This window comes from Camponotus vicinus, unplaced genomic scaffold (assembly GCF_025532165.1).
Source record: "Camponotus vicinus isolate PSW18456_S1 unplaced genomic scaffold, iyCamVici1.0 SCAF_4, whole genome shotgun sequence".
Taxonomy (NCBI): Eukaryota; Metazoa; Arthropoda; class Insecta; order Hymenoptera; family Formicidae; genus Camponotus; species Camponotus vicinus.
Window position 1 is genome coordinate 10,238,856 of NW_028141976.1, and position 17,076 is coordinate 10,255,931.

The following is a 17,076-nucleotide window of genomic DNA, read 5'->3' on the forward strand; positions in this document are numbered from 1 at the left end:
TTGGCGTCATCGAGAAATTGACGAGGTTCAATGTGATTATAGTTTATCACCGCACCAGTCGATACGCGACTCTCGAACGCCGTATCAATCTCGCGCCACACAAGTCTATTTTGACGCGCGCTACATCCGGCACCCGCGTGTACGAAACGTCCACGTACCGAATTTTTCAACCCTTCGAGGCGCGCGATCCGAGCAATCAGCGATTGTCGATTTCCGATCGATAATCGCGGTCGCTTGATGCGACTTTGCTCTTCCAACGACTCGATGTATTGGTCGCATCGTTGTTCCCACACAATGTAATCTTCCAGCGAATCAATCAATGTGGATTGCTCTCGCAAATTTTGTTCCTCCATATTGTAACACACTTGCGAAATGCGCTTCCCAATGATAGTTCCGGATGTACTTTAGCAAAATTACTGGCGGGGTGTGCCTCTTGATCATGATTTATATACTGTCTCGTGCATATCATCGAACATTCTAGAATGATTTCATCTTAAAAAATTCCCCGGAGTAGCGTCTGCAATTTAACCTTGATAATTTCGCGTTTTGTCACGTACATTTGAAAAATCTGATGTGGTTGCATCGGGAGCAGCCGTAAAACGGCGCTTGATTTTAACACATTTAGCTAAATCTTTGTCTAGGGGTGATGTGCGTTTTAACCTTGGCGGTTAATCTTTGTTCCGATGCACATCTTAACCTTGAAAATTTCGCGTTTTGTCACGTACATTTGAAAAATCTGACGTGATTGCATCAGGAGCAGCCGTACATCGACGCTCGATTTTAGCGCATTCAGCTAAATCTTTGTTCTGATGCGCAATTTAACCTTGAAAATTTTACGTTTTGTCACGTACATTTCAAAAAATCTGACGTGGTTGCGTCGGGAGCAGCCGTACATCGGCGCATGATTTTAGCACATTCAGCTAAATCTTTGTCTAGGGGTGATGTGTGTTTTAACCTTAACGGCATGATTTATATACTGTCTCATGCATATCATCGAACATTCTAGAATGATTTCATCTTAAAAAAATTCCCGGAGTAACGTTTGCAATTTAACCTTGATAATTTCGCGTTTTGTCACATACATTTGAAAAATCTAACGTGGTTGCGTCGGGAGCAGCCGTACACCGGCGCTCGATTTTAGCGAATTCAGCTAAATCTTTGTTCTAGGGATGATGATGTCATCGCCGCCGTATATCGGCGCGACAAAATTTTAGAGGAAATTAAAATGTCGTGTCAGCAATAATCCCCTCTACATCGCAATTTGCGATACTATTTGAATTGATATTAATTCTAATACGATCAGTATTGCATCAATCGCGCGTGTGAAAGGTTCACTGAAGAAATCAACATGAATTTTTACGTTCCGATTCGAAACGGTGAAACTCCACCGTGTAAGAAGCAAAAATGTGACACGTAAGTTTCGATCTTTAAATATTTAATTATTTAATTTTTTTTTTAAATATTGATCTAATTTATATATTTTTATAGCATTCAGCCTCGTCGTGCGACTCGCATACTTGGAAGAAGATACGCTCTAACCCCAACGTCGTACAAGTATTTGGACATTGGAATAAGCGTTGGAGCTGTGTCGTACGTGGAACTGATTCTCGGCGATAATCGAGGCAATCAAATAGTGTTGCCTTTTTCAACGTGGAATTTGTTGATGCAGAAGCAAGCAGACGTTGAACAATTTCTACAATCGACTGCTCTCGCATTAAGGATTGGAGATTTATCGATCGAAATGTATCAATCGAAAATTGTAAAACTCACATTATGTGACAATTCTTTGTACATGAAACCACAAACATTATTACATTTATTTAATTTTGAAAATTGTATCGATCATATGCATAATTGGTTATGTGAGAATACGTATCTCGTGAATGAAAAATTTAAACAATTTGAAACTGTTTTACAACGTAACAATATTACTACTGTATGCGATGCTGTAAAAACGATACGCGATAGTGATGTCTTTAACAGCGAATCATTAATCGATTGTGAATTACTAACATGTGCTGTAAATGATATTTTTTACGATGCTTGCAATAAATAATTATTTTTATTTCATCTATGATTTTAATTCTTTCCTTCCATACGAATAAGAATAGTTATACTTTTCTCAACACGCTCCGCTAAAGATGTAGAGAAATGCTGAGGTAGATGAGACGTGATGCTCTAGTTGGAATGAGACAAAAGATATTAAAAGATATATAATGAAGAGGAGCCTGCGACATTAGAATATTATTTCTTTCGTTGTTCTTTGCGTTTCGTTAGTCTTGTGTTACGTTAGTGCAATGGCTGAAGAAGAGATTATTATCATCGATGACGAAGATGTTATTATCATCGACGAGGATATTGAAGAGGTTGTTATCGTCGAAGATGGCAACCAAATGGATGTTGATAATCTAGACGAATCAGACGAGGATGGCTCTGAGGAAGAATCCGAGGAAGAAATACCACCTTTAGTGGATTCAGATTATGCCAGTGATAATGATGAAGAATTAAGACTGAAAAAGTATAAACATTTAAACGCGATGGAAATAAATAATTTGGATATTACCATAAAAATGTGTCGCATCAAATATTATTATTATGATGTGGAAGAAGGAACTAAGTATTGTTCAGACTGTTTTCTGAGATTGGCATCATCGTTTCGAAACGTATACTCCGTCAGGAAACACAAAACGGATTATTGTGCTCTATTATTAGGCAGTTATTGCAAAGAGTGCAGGAAAAATTTGCATCAAATAATATCATGCAATATGTGTCCCATTTGCACAAATTAAAATAAATGGATAATATTGTAAGTAACTTTCAATTTATATTACATCAAAAGTTCTAAAATAAATTATTAAAAACTATTCAAATGTCTTTTTCTGTTCCAGGAGCGGCTCCACTCAGCCCGGCACATCGACCCCTTAGCATTCTAGGAGCGGCCTCCTCCTTAGCCCGGCACACTCCCCCCAAATATATTATTCTTATTATTTTATTATTATATTATTATTATTATTATTTTTTTTTTAATTTTTAAATTTTATATTATTATTATTTTATTAGACACACACACACACACACACACACAAATTGTATAATACACGCACACATTTTAAAATAAATGTTATATTTAGTATTGAAAAGAAATGTATTTATTTACGCGCCTCTCCTTGCGTTCCCATCCCTTGCGTCTCTCTTGCGCTAGTTGTAAGTATAGCGATATCGTTCTCTCTCTCTCTTTCGTACGCGCTATCGTTCTAACAATAAGTCTCGCGTTAGTTGTAAGTCTCGCGATATCTTCGTTCTCGCTTGCACGCGTTATCTTAGCTATTATCGTTCTCTCTCGCACACGTTGTTCTCGCGATATTATAGTTCTCTTTCGTATGCGTTCTCTTTGCGCTATTATCGTTCTCTCTCATTCACAAGCTCGTCGCTATCACTCACTTACCTTTGCGTCGTCCTGCTCCCACCTATGTGGCATCTTATAATGCATCATCCTTGTCCCACGTTGACGCCATCCTTGTCACACGTTGATGATGTCACGTGTCATCCTTGTCGCACTGTCCTCTTCACACACTTTACGCTATCCTTTTCCCACACGTAGCGCTATTCTTCTCACACCACCGTCTTCTTTCCGCGGATCCCCCCTACCCGCGCGGACCCCCTCGTCCATCGCTCGCGCCGCGGATCCCCCCTACCCGCGCGGACCCCCTCATCCATCGCGTGACGTCATCATCCCCGCGTGACGTCATCATCTCCGCGTGACGTCATCATCCCCCGCGTGACGTCATCATCTCCGCGTGACGTCATCATCCCCCGCACGTGACGTCATCATCCCCGCGTGACGTCATCATCCCCCGCACGTGACGTCACACCCCCCCCGTGACGTCATCACACCCCCCCCCTCCGTGACGTCACCCCCCGCAGTTCCCCCTCGCCCCTCACCCCCCCTCGGAGCCCCTGCGTTAGAAACCTCATAGTCTTACTACTCATTATTACGTGCGATCCAAATAAATATTTGTACAATACAGGGTGACCCATTTTAACTTAGGCAGCCAAATAACTCGAAAAATAAGCAAGATAGAGAAAAATGTTTTAGACAAAAGTTGTATGGTTTCGAGGGGGCCATAAGATGGTATCATTGGTTTGACCTTGAAGAGTCATTTGAAGGTCACGTGAAGGTCACTTCAATTTTTTTAAATGGAACGTCCTATATATTTTTGTACATTCTTGTAGCTCATCTCGAGAGCTTTCCAAAACACTATAATTAAGTACATTTTCGTTAAGTACTTTTTGAGTTATGAGGCTTGAAATAATTTCTTAATTTTACATAAACCGTAAAATATCTTGTAAAATATTCATTTTTCGATTACCTTACCTTAATAGTTTTATGTACAAAATAATGAGAGGAATCAATTGGTGTAAAGAAAACACATAGTTGTTTCGAAGAAAAAATATGTAATTTGCAATTAACAATTCCATATTTTTTCTTAAAAACAACTATGTGTTTTCTTTACACCAATTGATTCCTCTCATTATTTTGTACATAAAAGTATTAAGGTAAGATAATCGAAAAATGAATATTTTACAAGATATTTTACGGTTTATGTAAAATTAAGAAATTATTTCAAGCATCATAACTCAAAAAGTACTTAACGGAAAGGTACTTAATTATAGTGTTTTGGAAAGCTATCGAGATAAGCTACAAGAATGTGTAAAAATATATAGGGTGTTCCATTTAAAAAAATTGAAGTGACCTTCACGTGACCTTCAAATGACTCTTCAAGGTCAAACCAATGATACCATCTTATGGCCCCCTCGAAACCATACAACTTTTGTCTAAAACATTTTTCTCTATCTTGCTTATTTTTCGAGTTATTTGGCTGCCTAAGTTAAAATGGGTCACCCTGTATATGAAATAGCACTAATATATTGCGAATTTTATATTGCAGAATACAAATAGTAAGTCATAAAACTATTTAACACTTATTGCAATAACATCGATTGCATTAATCACCAATTTTGAATTTAAAAGGGAAAAACTAATCGACTTTTTTTAAGATCATAAATCTTACTAAATAGACCTGGAACTAAAGGATTTAAGAAAATTTACATACAAAAATTTGAGCCGAGTCGTATTATAATTTACACATTTTTATTATTAGGAAATATTTAATTTTGAAATTAATCATAAGCTTTGCCAAGTAAATTCGGAACTAAAAAAATTAAGACCAAGACGACTTAAAACTTATTGCACGTCGACGCGCCTGGCTGGGAAATATCGCGTTATTATTGTTATGCTGTGCATAGTCGAGGGTTATCGTTATTTATTATCCCAACGTATTCATTACACGGCTTATCTATGACGAAAGAATATCTCAAATGCATCAAATGTCAAGCATTTCGGGTCTAATTACGAACAATTGTGATCAGAAATAAACAGCGTTGCGTAGCATATGCGACAAAAATTTTGGCCGGCACGTGCTAATCAATACCATTTACTTCTGGATGTATATGTATACACCTGTCAAACATATTCAAAAAATATTCAGCGGATAATTCGACTTGATTTTGCTTGAAGATGTCTTTAAGATTCTGTTCACTTTGCAGAAATTGTCCGCTTCAGCGGCGGACGTACAGCAACGATGTTCGATTCAGCGCGAGTCCCTTGAGCTTCGCCGCCACCAAAGTAGCAATGTCCAAGTTCGACTCGATCAGTTATCTGCCCTATGACAAGCTAGAAGAAAATCTCAAAGTATTTAAAAAGAGGTATGAAGAGAAAGAAAAATAAAAAGTGCTCTTGTATCTCCTTCTTAAATTATTATTTGTTTCCAGATTGAATCGGCCGCTGACTCTATCCGAGAAAGTTCTCTATTCTCACCTCGATGAATCTGCTAAGCAAGAGATTGTCCGTGGTATCAGCTATCTCCGATTGCGACCGGATTGCGTGGCTATGCAGGATGCGACCGCGCAAATGGCAATGTTGCAATTCATCAGTTCTGGTATTACTAATCATTGACGTTCAATACTTCATCAACGTGAGACTTTTAGGGATTATCGCGATACCGAATAGAGAATCTTTTTCTTTTTCTTTCTCTCTCAGGTCTACCCAAGGTGGCAGTATCCACCACCATCCATTGCGATCATTTGATCGAGGCGCAAATCGGCCGCGATCATGATCTCAAACGTGCCAAGGACATCAACAAGGAAGTCTACAATTTCTTAAAAACAGCTGGCGCTAAGTACGGCGTGGACTTTTGGAATCCCGACTCCGGCATCATTCATCAAATTATCCTCGAGAATTATGCCTTTCCGGGTTTACTGATGATCGGCACTGATACCGATTTGCACACGCCGAACGGTGGCGGTCTAGGTTGCCTGTGCATCGGCGTCGGCGGTGCCGATGCCGTCGACGTTATGGCGAACATCCCGTGGGAGCTCAAGTGTCCCAAGGTGATCGGCGTGAAGCTGACGGGCGAGCTCAAAAGTAGGACCAGCCCCAAGGACATCGTTCTGAAAGTGGCCGGTATTCTCACCGTCAAGAGCGGTACAGGTGCCATCGTGGAATATTTCGGTCCAGGCGTCGACAGCATCAGCTGCACCGGGATGGCCACCATTTGCAACATGGGCGCCGAGATCGGCGCCACCACCTCGATCTTCCCGTATAATTACAGGATGCAGGATTATCTGAAGGCGACTGGACGCTCGGAAATCGCCGAAGCCGCCGATCAACACAAGAGTCTGTTGACGGCGGATTCTAACGCCAAGTACGATCAGATCATCGAATTGGATCTGTCCACGTTGGAACCGCATGTAAACGGACCCTTTACACCCGACTTGGCTCATCCGATCTCTAAACTAGGTAATTAAAGTGTTCGAAACTTGAAAAAAGATCTATTTTTTTTAGCTGTGTCTTAAAAAAAAAATATATATATATATATATATAAACGCATACATTATAGGCAAGGCTGCAAAGAAAAACGGCTGGCCCAACGAAATCAAGGTTGGCGTGATCGGTTCCTGCACCAACACTCCCTTGCTTCATTCTACTTTATTAACACAGCATGCCAGAGAATTTTGTTCATCCCAGTTCTCGGAAAATGAAGTACTAAAAAAAGAAATTGAAGATCTCAAGAAAGAAAATAAAGAACTAAAAAAAGTAAATCAAGTTTAAAAAAAAATCGAAGTATTGAAAAAAACAATTAGAAGATTAAAACAAAAACTAAAAGCAGACACACAAAAACAAAATACAATAATACAATCATGTAGTAACGTTTATGAATTTTTGACAATATCAAATGAAATACACGATCTAAAAAAACTAATTATAGAATACATATTTAAATGTAAGAAATTTTCGAAGGTTGATTCTTTAATTAAACTTAAAGAAGGTATGGAAAATGGAGGCAAATACCTTCTCACTAAAGATGAGATGAATCGAGTGAAAATTTTGGAAACAAAACTTAAAGAAAAGGGATATTCATTTGTGTCTCTTGAGGAAGGATATCAGTTTGTTATCAAAAAGAGAAATGCTATAGCCCATCCATTCCCCGCGTTTGAAGCTGTTATTAAAGAGTATAGCGATTATGAACTTCCCTTAGCTAAAGTAAAAATCATGTTTATTACCACAAGAGATATTTTGCTGCTTTTAAATTAAATAAAAAATTATCTAAATATTATAATTACATTGCGTTAATTTATTCCAGTCTAAAGTTCTTCGTGAATTCGGCGGCACAGAGCGAGTCGGAAAAATCGATTTTTTTTTTGCATATTTTACAAGTATTTTATATGGAAAATATATCTGCAAAAAGATTTAGCCCAATTCACAAAATTGACAAAGTTATAGCACTTTGTAGGAAGCGATCTCTGGTGCGCGCTCAGTGCTCGGGCCACGCGGCACACAATATAGCATTGTGTCGGCATTTATATTTCGATTAGATTCGGCTAATGAATTGCTGAAACGTTGTTTAGTAGCAGAAACACAAAATAACAATGAAAATTCTTTGAATTCATTGATTTGGACTTTTGCTCCAAAACACTTTCATTCTGGAGCAAAGATTGTTGAAACCAACTTTTTTGGCAATTATTATCTTCAATGAAGGATTTATGACAATTTTTAAAGTTATAAACGTAATGGGAGTGACTATTGGTAAGCAAGCGTAAATGTATGCAAATTTTCGGAACGAAGCTCACATCATCTGCTCGGAACGGTATTCAACTGACTTTGCTAGAGACCAGAGAATAAATCGCAGGGAAGAGAGAGCAGCTCATTGTCAGTAGAACTTCTATAAGCAGGAGGAAGGTCCCCTATATGGCTCTGAGTTAGCTGATTGATCGTAAATAAAATTATTTCTATGTAAACAGTACGAAAAATTTTAAACGCGTTTTTCTCGAAATCACATTTTTCAAACTGGCGAACATGATCTCTCGAAAACCAGTTAACCAATTGAATCGGGCTTATGCATACATCTTCAGCATATGTGTGGCTATAGTCCCTACTAAAATCAAGTCAAAATATTTTTTTTTTAATTTTCACAGTCTTTTAATGATGAAAAAAATGGCAAAAATCGAAACTTAATTTTCTAAACGACGCCATTTTTAAATTTTCAATATTTCTTTTTCATTTTAGTACCTGCAATAGCCAAACTCATACTAATTAAGAATTTCTTTGGTTTTTTGTTTCAAATAAACAGAACAGCCGGAATCATGTTCGCCATGGACTAGCTTTTTTTTCACGGTCTTCCTTAATATTATATACTAAGCTTATTTATAATCATTTTCTAATAAAAAAATTTTTTAAAAGTACTTTAAATATGTAGAAATATGTAGGAAAAAAACCTTATTCTAAAAAACCTTATACCTTTTTTTAAAAAAATTCGTAAAAATAGCATAAAAATTCGACTTCTAGACTAGAATACCACCTTAATGCTTGCGCGCCTTGCATCAGTCAGTGGGATCGCCAGGATATCAACAAGGGCGACAAGAACACAATCGTCACATCGTACAACAGAAACTTTACCGGACGAAACGACTGCATTATCAAATATAGAAAGAGAGAGGGGGAGAGAAAATACATGTATAATAATGCTTATATAATTTTTAATGCAAAAATTTATAGAATATACATACTTATACAGGGTAGACCATTTTAATCAATACACGCGAATATTTCAGAAACACTGCATTAAATCGAAAAATGTTTCAGACATAAGTTGTATGGCTTAAAGGGGGACATAAGATGGCACCATTGGTTTGACCTTGGGTGGCGTTGTCAAAGTCAGGGCATAGTCACTTTGGATTTTTTAAATGGAACTCCCTATTTTTTATTACATATTCTTGTAGCTTATCTCCAGAGCTTTTAAAAACTATAATGAAATATTTTTTCATTAAGTACTTTTCGAGTTATGAGGCTTGAAATAATTTCTTAATTTTACATAAACCGTAAAATATCTTATAAAATATTCATTTTTCGATTATCTTACCTTAATACATTTATGCACAAAATAATGTGAGAAATCGATTGGTGTAAAGAAAACACATAATTGTTTCGGAGAAAAAATATGTAATTTGCAATTAACAATTACATATTTTTTCTCAAAAATAACTCAATGTTAATTTTAAACGCAAAAATTTCATTAATCCCTTTTTATCAAAAAAGATGAAATAAAATACAAAAGTTTTAGTTTTTATTTTATGGCAATTTAAAGTCGTAAATTATTATAAATAACGAAAAAGTTCCCGATGTCGAACATTGCAAAGTCTCTTACATGAGACTTTATTTATAACATTCACGAATATATGTCAGAAAATAAAATGCATTTTTTATTCATTTGAAAGTAATTTTAATAGAATATTGAGAATGTTGCGATTAAAATAATATCAAACACGATATAAATCGCATAAATTTAGTTAAATATAATTATAAAATTTTTATTATCAGACTAATTAAAAATTACCCGATTTACGTCGTGTTTGATATCATTTTAATCGCAAAAATCTCTTTAATTCATTAAAATTACTTTCAAACCGATAAAATTAAAAATAAAAGTTTCAATTTTTATTTTATAAGATGTTTATATTTTCGTGAATTGCGAATGGATAGAGAAAGCGAAGAAACCGATTGTAAGGGACTTCGGAACTCTTTGATGATAGGTCATCTCGCTCGCTCTCTACTCATGGTCTTACTTTCTCTGTCACACTTGACAATCGTGATAGACAGCTCGGAAAGATAAGCGGACCCAAGAATCGAGAGCGAGCGAAACAGTAACAAGAACGAGCGAGACAATAATAGGAGTGAGCGAGACAGTAATAGGAGCAAGCGAGACAGTAATAGGAGCGAGCGAGACAGTAATAGATGCGAGCGACAGGAAAATAATAGCGCGCAAGAAAAATCCGATTCTCGAGCTCGAGTCCTCGTTGCTCGTGCTATTTCTTCTTCTTCTTCTTTGATTTATTTGGCCACGTCCCTACTAGGGTGTAATCCGGCCATCAACTGGTAATCTGTATCTTCTTTAAGTGTAGATGAAAGCTGCTTTGTTTAATAGTGGTTTGGCAGTTAGTTAGTTGTCTTGAGGTGATGTTGAAATGGTCTGTTCTAAGGTGTAGGTGGAAAACTGAAATATATTTGCCAGTTTAGTGATGGTTGAGGTTGGTAAGGGTGCTAGAGACGTGAAATTAGAAATGGATAAAGCCGAGTGGTTATATATGTATGTCAATTCTTTTTAAGAAGGAGTGAATGGATTTAATGACTCTGAAGGTAGGCTTCCTCAAAATGTCTTGGATTTGATGTGGTAATTGAATTTTCAGTTGAATAAGTTGTTTAGTCAGTACTTCTCTAGATGCTCGAAATGCTGGACAATGCCAAAAGATATGCTCCACGTCTTGAAGAGGATGGCCGCAATGGCATGAGGGATCATGAATTATGTTGCATCTATATAGGCTTGCGTTTAGTGAGTAGTGATTACTTCTAATTCTGGCGCAGGTGACAATGGCCTCTCGGTCTATTTCAAAGGAGTGGAACCATGGTTTGGATTGTAATCCATCATAGTGCAGAAAGTATTGTTTGCCTTTGTGGTGTGCTTGTGATTTTAAAAATTTGGTCGAGTTTTCCAGATAATTTTTTTTTGTTATAGTGTAGAAGTCAGAATGAGGAACCGTGTCGGTTATGGAAGTACCTCGCGAGATGGCGTTTTTCGCTAAACAATCTGCTGTCTCATTTCCTAGAATGCCGCAGTGAGAAGGTATCCATACAATGGTGACTATGTGGTTGAGTCTGTAGATTTCTAGTAGCTTCTGTCGAATGATGTAGATGATATAGTTGCAAGAATGGCCAAAGTTATGTGAAGCAAGAGTATCGATGACACTCTTTGAATCAGTAAAGGTCACCGCTTTAGGAATTAAGTTGTCTAGAATATGGTTTAAGGTATAAAGGATAGCTAGGGCTTCGGCAGAATAAGTAGAGAAATAAGAAGAGGCCTTAAACTGGATGTTAGTTGTAGGAGAGTAAATAGAAAAGCCCACAGGTGATCCTATGTCTAATTTAGAAGCGTCAGTGTAGAAGACCATTCTGTCTTGTATGAGGTGATGGAATATATTTAGGAAGATATAGGTAGGAAACATGGAATTTTTTATTTCGTCGGATTGATTTGAAGTGGTGAGGATTAATTCAGGGGTGTGAACAAGTGCTTCAAATTCTACTGAATAAGGAGAAGGGTAGTCGAAATCTGCAATGTATTTTTTGTATTTCCACATTTCTCTAAACATGGTAAACAATAGAAAGGACTCACTAGGGTCTTTTTTCTTTTTTTTCCTGCTGGTGTACCAGTATAATTCTGAAAGCTTATTCAAAGCGGTATGGGAGTATAAAGAGAAGATTTTCAAAATGTACCTCGCTGTTAGAAGTTTGAATCTTTCTATCAAAGGGCCTTCTGCGGCTTCAGCGAGTATTACGTTAGTCGGGGTAGTTCTTCTAAGGCCCAAGCATAATCTAAGAGATTTGAATTGTATACTGTTTAATTTTGACATTGTGGAATTGTTATTGTATGGGAAGAAGGCGCATCCATATTCCATGGAGCCTCTTATTAACCCTTTGTAGATGCATAGGAGGGTCCGAGGCTCTCCTCCCCACCAAGTTCCTCTTAGCGAGGAAATGGCATTGATTAAATTAGAACAACGTTTGTGGATATATGATACGTGTTCTTTCCCGGAGAGTTTGTGGTCAAGAATGATCCCTAAAAAGCGACATGAGGGAGTAGAGTGGATCAACGTGTTGTTAATTGTAATAGAGTAAGCGGTCGGATTAATATGTTTCCTTGTGAACAGAACGAGTGATGATTTAGTAGGAGAGACAGTGAGACCTCTGGAAGAGAGAAATCTGTATGCCTTATTGGCTGAGAGTTCTAGATTAGATAGAGCCTTGTCAGTGTTAATTGAGCTTGAAAAGATGGCTATGTCATCCGCGAATTGGACAATCTCGCACTCTTTACTAATGTGTTTTTTCAATTTAGCTACATAGATGTTGAATAAAGTGGGGCTGAGAATTGATCCTTGCGGAACCCCTTTGCGGGTGTAATATTCTTTGCAGAGTTCTCCGTTGATAGAAAATTGAATGGTCCTTGAATGAATTAAATTATAAATAAATTTGCAGAACTTAATGGGAAGGCCCATCTCTTTGAGGTCCTCGAAGAGGATGTTGGGGATAACATCGTCGAAGGCGCTAGTCAGATCTAGAAAGAGGCATGCGGTGACACCTCCTCTTAAAAGACTGACGTGGATTTCAGTAGTGAGAATAGAAAGATTGTCCAAACAAGAACGAGATCTTCTGAAGCCGTATTGAGAGTTGGAAAGTTTTGAATACCTTTCAAGCCACCAATCCACTCTCATTAGAATGAGTCTTTCCATGGTTTTTAATACGCAGGATGTAAGGGAAATAGGACGGTATTTGCCGGGAGTAGATTTTGGGATTAAAAATACAAGTGAGCGTTTCCATGAATCTGGGAGGTTTCCTAAAGAGAAAATTTCATTAAGAATGCCGAGAAGTGCCGAAAGGTAGATCTTAGGGATATGAGAGATCATGGAGTAGGTGATTTGATCTGGGCCTGGAGAGGTCTTTTTTTTTCATCATGTTGAGGACGAAGTGTAACTCCTCTAGTGAGAACGGAGAATCAAAAACGGTAGTCAAAGGGCGAGTGTTGTCAGGGCAGTTAAAGTCTGGAGGTGGTGCCACGCAGGACGAAGGACATAGAGAAGCAACGGTGTTTTGCATGTCTTGAGATACGTCGTGGTTGGAAAAAGAAGTAGATAAGGAAGTAGTTGATGTGAGATATCTATTCTTGTATCTCTTGATAAGTTTCCAAAGGGTATTTAATTGCGTAAAAGAAGAGATTTTTTCGCAAAAGGATCTCCAACTTTTGCGTTTTTCGTTGCGAAGGATTTTTTTTGTGGAGGCTTCTTGCCTTTTGAGATTAAAAAAATTTTCTTGAGAGGGCCTCTTTTTAAAGAGGCGAAAAGCTTGTTTTCTGAGTTCGACTGCCTCGGTACATGTATCGTTCCACCAGGGTGAAGGCGGAGAGGAATGTGTCTGTGAAGAGGGGGGATTGTGGTACTTGCGGGGAGGGTTTCGATATTGGTTACTGTGTTTTTAAGGGATAAGAGAAAGAACAGTGTTCTTAATGAAATTGATGAGGTTTTCATACTTCTCCAAATAAGGGACGTCTGGAGACTGTAATAGAGGCAGTAGATCCGGTGCTTGGGTGATCAGGAGAGACTGAAATGACTTCCAGTTTAACTCTGAAGTATTGAGCTTGTGGGGGAATAAAAGGAGATAGTTTTTACTGGAAGGTTGATGCGAGTGATAGAGGGAATGTGATCACTGCCCAAGGAATCTTTGTACGATTCCCAGGATATAACGGGGACTAGGGGGGATGAGACAAAAGTGAGGTCTATGACCGACGGGAGATTGTGAGGGTGGCAGAGGCGGGTAGGAGTACCGTCATTGATAGGAAAGAGATGGTGGTCTTGCGTGGCTTCAAGGAGAAGCTTACCTGAGCGATCGGAATGATGGCTGCCCCACGTGGTATGGTGAGCATTAAAATCACCAGTAATTATTATGTGAGCATAGTGATGTAAATAGAAAAAAAACAAAATGTTTTTTTTTTCATAAAAAACGGTTTTTTTATGAAAAAAACAAACCTCGTTTTTTTTCAAATTTTTTTTTTCTAGATATTTAATATCTTTATATTTTAATTATTGCAAATTGATTTTTCATTATTTTTAACTTTTTAGATGATAGATCTGAATTAACCAATATTATTTTATTATTGTAGCTCGCATTTCAATTGGCTATGTAATGCTCAATTAGTATGTAATTATTATTTTTAATTAGGTAAATATTCCAAAAACAAATTAAAATTAAGCTTTAATAAATTGTGTTTATTATAGATACAAAAATACAGTTCGTAATTTAAAAAAAAATGCACTTTAGTTAATATTTTAAATAATACTTCTTAATCGTCATTTTCATTCTCTGAATCCTCGAAATTCATTATAGAAGAATCTGAAATTTCATGTTCATCGGTTTCATCATCTAAACTAATTTCATTTGTTCTGGCTTCCGATACTGTTTCACAAATTTCAGACTCTTTGTTGCTGATGCTATCTTGAGGTTGAGTAATAAATTGCTGTGATTGTGAACTTTGCAACTTTAAATTGTGTGCGATATAAACAATTTTTGCCACCCTACCATTTGTTAATCTATTTCTCTTGGAAGTGTGTATTGCACTATATGTACTGAAGCTTCTTTCGCAGGCAGCTGAAGTAGCGGGTAATTTCAAAAATCGTACAGCTATTTTTGAAAGCTCTGTGCTTTTGCACAGCCCATTCCACCATGCTATTGATGAAATTTGATCAACAGTTTGCCAAAGAAACTGTTGGCTGAAAAATTCTTCTTTGGCTTGGAAGTTGGCTAAATCACAAAGGACTTTGTTTTCATTTAAATCTGGTATTTTTTTTGCTGAATCAAAAATTATCTGTATAGTTTCAGTCTAAAAATAAAAAAAATCAGAATTAATATTTCCTATAAATATTGATAATAGTTTTTGATGAATTTGCAACTTGCAACATTTTACAAAAGAAAAATAAATTTTTTTGTGTTGTGTCTTGAGTAATAGAAAATATACATAAATAATAATAATAATAAATGTATATAAAATGTACATAAATATTCTATTATTACAATTTTTTGTCTACCTACTTGTTCATTCGGTGTCAGATCACAACCATGTTTTTTCGGATCTAGAAGATTGCATATTTTATGAACGTCGCAAATAGCAAACTCCTCTCTCTTGGCAATTTTTGCTTTCGCTGTCATTTTTTCATTTTTAGACAAAGGACAGGAAGGTAAAGTTCTATCCAAATGATTTTTAATATTTCGGAAGATTCCGATAACTGAAGAAATTCTAGGTTGATCACTCTCTATGAATGTAATGGCTGTTGCTATTGGCTTGAGCAAATCAATAAAACATTTTACTTTATTCCAAAAAGATTCATTAAGAGCATTTTTTTTCAAAATAGGATGTTTCTTGTTAATAATATCTTGCAAGCTATCATCAATAGCTAATGATTGAATTGCATACTTATTTATTTGTACACTTTCTAAGCAAGAAACTATTGAACCCCATCTTGTCTCAACAGGTAGTTTCAAAGAAATTTTAGTATCTTTCTGTTTTTCTTTAAATGTCGCCAAAACTACATGTGATTGTTTGATGCTTTTTATAATTGTTATAACTTCAACCAAAAATGTTTTTAACATTGGCAATTTTTTGAAATCACTGAATAATAAATTCAGTGAATGAGCAAAACATCCATACGTAAAAAGATTGTTGGTATTATTTTCTTGTTTTAAAATATTCCATGCAGCTTTCATGTTTATTGCGTTATCCGTAACAAGTCCAAAAACTTTCTGTGGGCTAATTTTTTCAATTACTAAATTTATTTCTCTGGCAATATATTCACCGGTATGTGATTCTTTTCCCGTTGTTATAATTTTATATAATAAAGGAAATGGTGTGGTAACGACAAAATTAATAATCGAATCGTTTCTGAGATTGCTCCAACCATCACATATTATAGCAACTGATTCTGCAGCCGCAATTTGTTCTTCCACTAAAGAATTAATTTTTTCATATTCTTTCAGTAAAAGAGATCCGGAAAGTTCATAACGGGTTGGTATTTTAAATGCAGGCCGCATAAATTTGAAAAACTTTGACCAATAAGCGTTTTCTACAATACTTAAAGGAGCATCACTAGCAAAAATGACTCTAGCCAATAATTCTTTTGCTTGATTTTGATCAGCTGGTTGCATGTTATCAACAAATGATAATATTTGTTTTTTACTAGTCATATTTGATGAAGTACTCGCATCTGAGATATAATCTGTGGAAACTTCTGAGGAAATTGAAAGTTCCGAGTCACTATTACTGTTACTTTTTACATATTTTTGTTTCACACTGTTAGGACATATCACACATATTTTCACATGATCTTTCATACGTGAACCATTTTTTGCAAGTTCTTTACTACAAAAAGTACATTTAACTCGAGATACTTTTCCAGTACTTTGAATATCTTTAAATAAACAACTAACTTCTACGGGCTTACGCCCCGAACCTTCACGTTTCGGCATACTGGAATATACTAAACAAAAATTGTTAACAAATCGGCAGTTACTAGTGAAACATAAGCGAAGCGTTTCACGATGCTCGCTTATTTTCCGAGATTCCGAGACACTCGAGAAAAAAAGCGGGTGCGAGCGAGATAATCTATTATCTAACAATAAGAGTACCGAAGTTTCTTATAATCGGTTTTCGGCTTCCTCTATCCATTCGCAATTCACGAATGTATATAAGCTTATTATTTCTTATAAAACAAAAATTTTTTATTTTTATTTTATCTTTTTGAAAACAATTTCAAGGGATTTATGAGATTGTTGCGGTTAAAATGATATCATGACATAATTCGAATAAATTTTAATTAGATACATAATAAAAATTTTAGTTATACATACATCTAATTAAAATTATC

General features: G+C 36.3%; 3 protein-coding genes and 1 long non-coding RNA gene across 4 annotated transcripts; 2 read left to right on the forward strand and 2 right to left on the reverse strand.

The window, feature by feature from the left end:
- The first annotated feature begins 42 nt into the window (after positions 1-42).
- On the forward strand, positions 43-2,070 carry LOC145970516 (uncharacterized). The gene is made up of 2 exons (XR_014438515.1): positions 43-1,413; positions 1,489-2,070. It is a non-coding gene; the product is annotated as an uncharacterized LOC145970516 (long non-coding RNA).
- Positions 2,071-5,554: 3,484 nt separating this feature from the next.
- Positions 5,555-8,638, forward strand: LOC145970610 (aconitate hydratase, mitochondrial-like). The gene is made up of 6 exons (XM_083097489.1): positions 5,555-5,766; positions 5,833-5,999; positions 6,101-6,859; positions 6,960-7,156; positions 7,361-7,603; positions 8,627-8,638. Exons 1-6 carry the CDS (start codon positions 5,579-5,581, stop codon positions 8,636-8,638), a joined length of 1,566 nt encoding a protein of 521 aa, XP_082953615.1. The 5' UTR covers positions 5,555-5,578.
- A 2,057-nt stretch (positions 8,639-10,695) lies between these two features.
- On the reverse strand, positions 10,696-11,562 carry LOC145970611 (uncharacterized). The gene has a single exon (XM_083097490.1). The coding sequence runs from the start codon at positions 11,560-11,562 to the stop codon at positions 10,696-10,698; it is 867 nt and encodes a 288-aa protein (XP_082953616.1).
- Positions 11,563-14,501: 2,939 nt separating this feature from the next.
- Positions 14,502-16,678, reverse strand: LOC145970612 (uncharacterized). Its single transcript, XM_083097491.1, has 2 exons — positions 15,248-16,678; positions 14,502-15,038 (listed from the first exon to the last, which is right to left on the reverse strand). Exons 1-2 carry the CDS (start codon positions 16,676-16,678, stop codon positions 14,502-14,504), a joined length of 1,968 nt encoding a protein of 655 aa, XP_082953617.1.
- Between the last annotated feature and the right edge of the window lie 398 nt (positions 16,679-17,076).

Bases quoted from the DNA above. Each gene is read 5' to 3' on its own strand.
- LOC145970610 (XM_083097489.1), top strand. From the start codon at position 5,579: ATGTCTTTAAGATTCTGTTCACTTTGCAGAAATTGTCCGCTTCAGCGG. The intron at 6,000-6,100 runs GTATTACTAATC...TTTCTCTCTCAG, and splicing joins GTTGCAATTCATCAGTTCTG to GTCTACCCAAGGTGGCAGTA. The intron at 7,157-7,360 runs GTAAATCAAGTT...AAATTTTCGAAG, and splicing joins AAAATAAAGAACTAAAAAAA to GTTGATTCTTTAATTAAACT.
- LOC145970611 (XM_083097490.1), bottom strand. From the start codon at position 11,562: ATGGTCTTCTACACTGACGCTTCTAAATTAGACATAGGATCACCTGTG.
- LOC145970612 (XM_083097491.1), bottom strand. From the start codon at position 16,678: ATGCCGAAACGTGAAGGTTCGGGGCGTAAGCCCGTAGAAGTTAGTTGT. The intron at 15,039-15,247 runs GTAGGTAGACAA...TTTTATTTTTAG, and splicing joins ATCTGACACCGAATGAACAA to ACTGAAACTATACAGATAAT.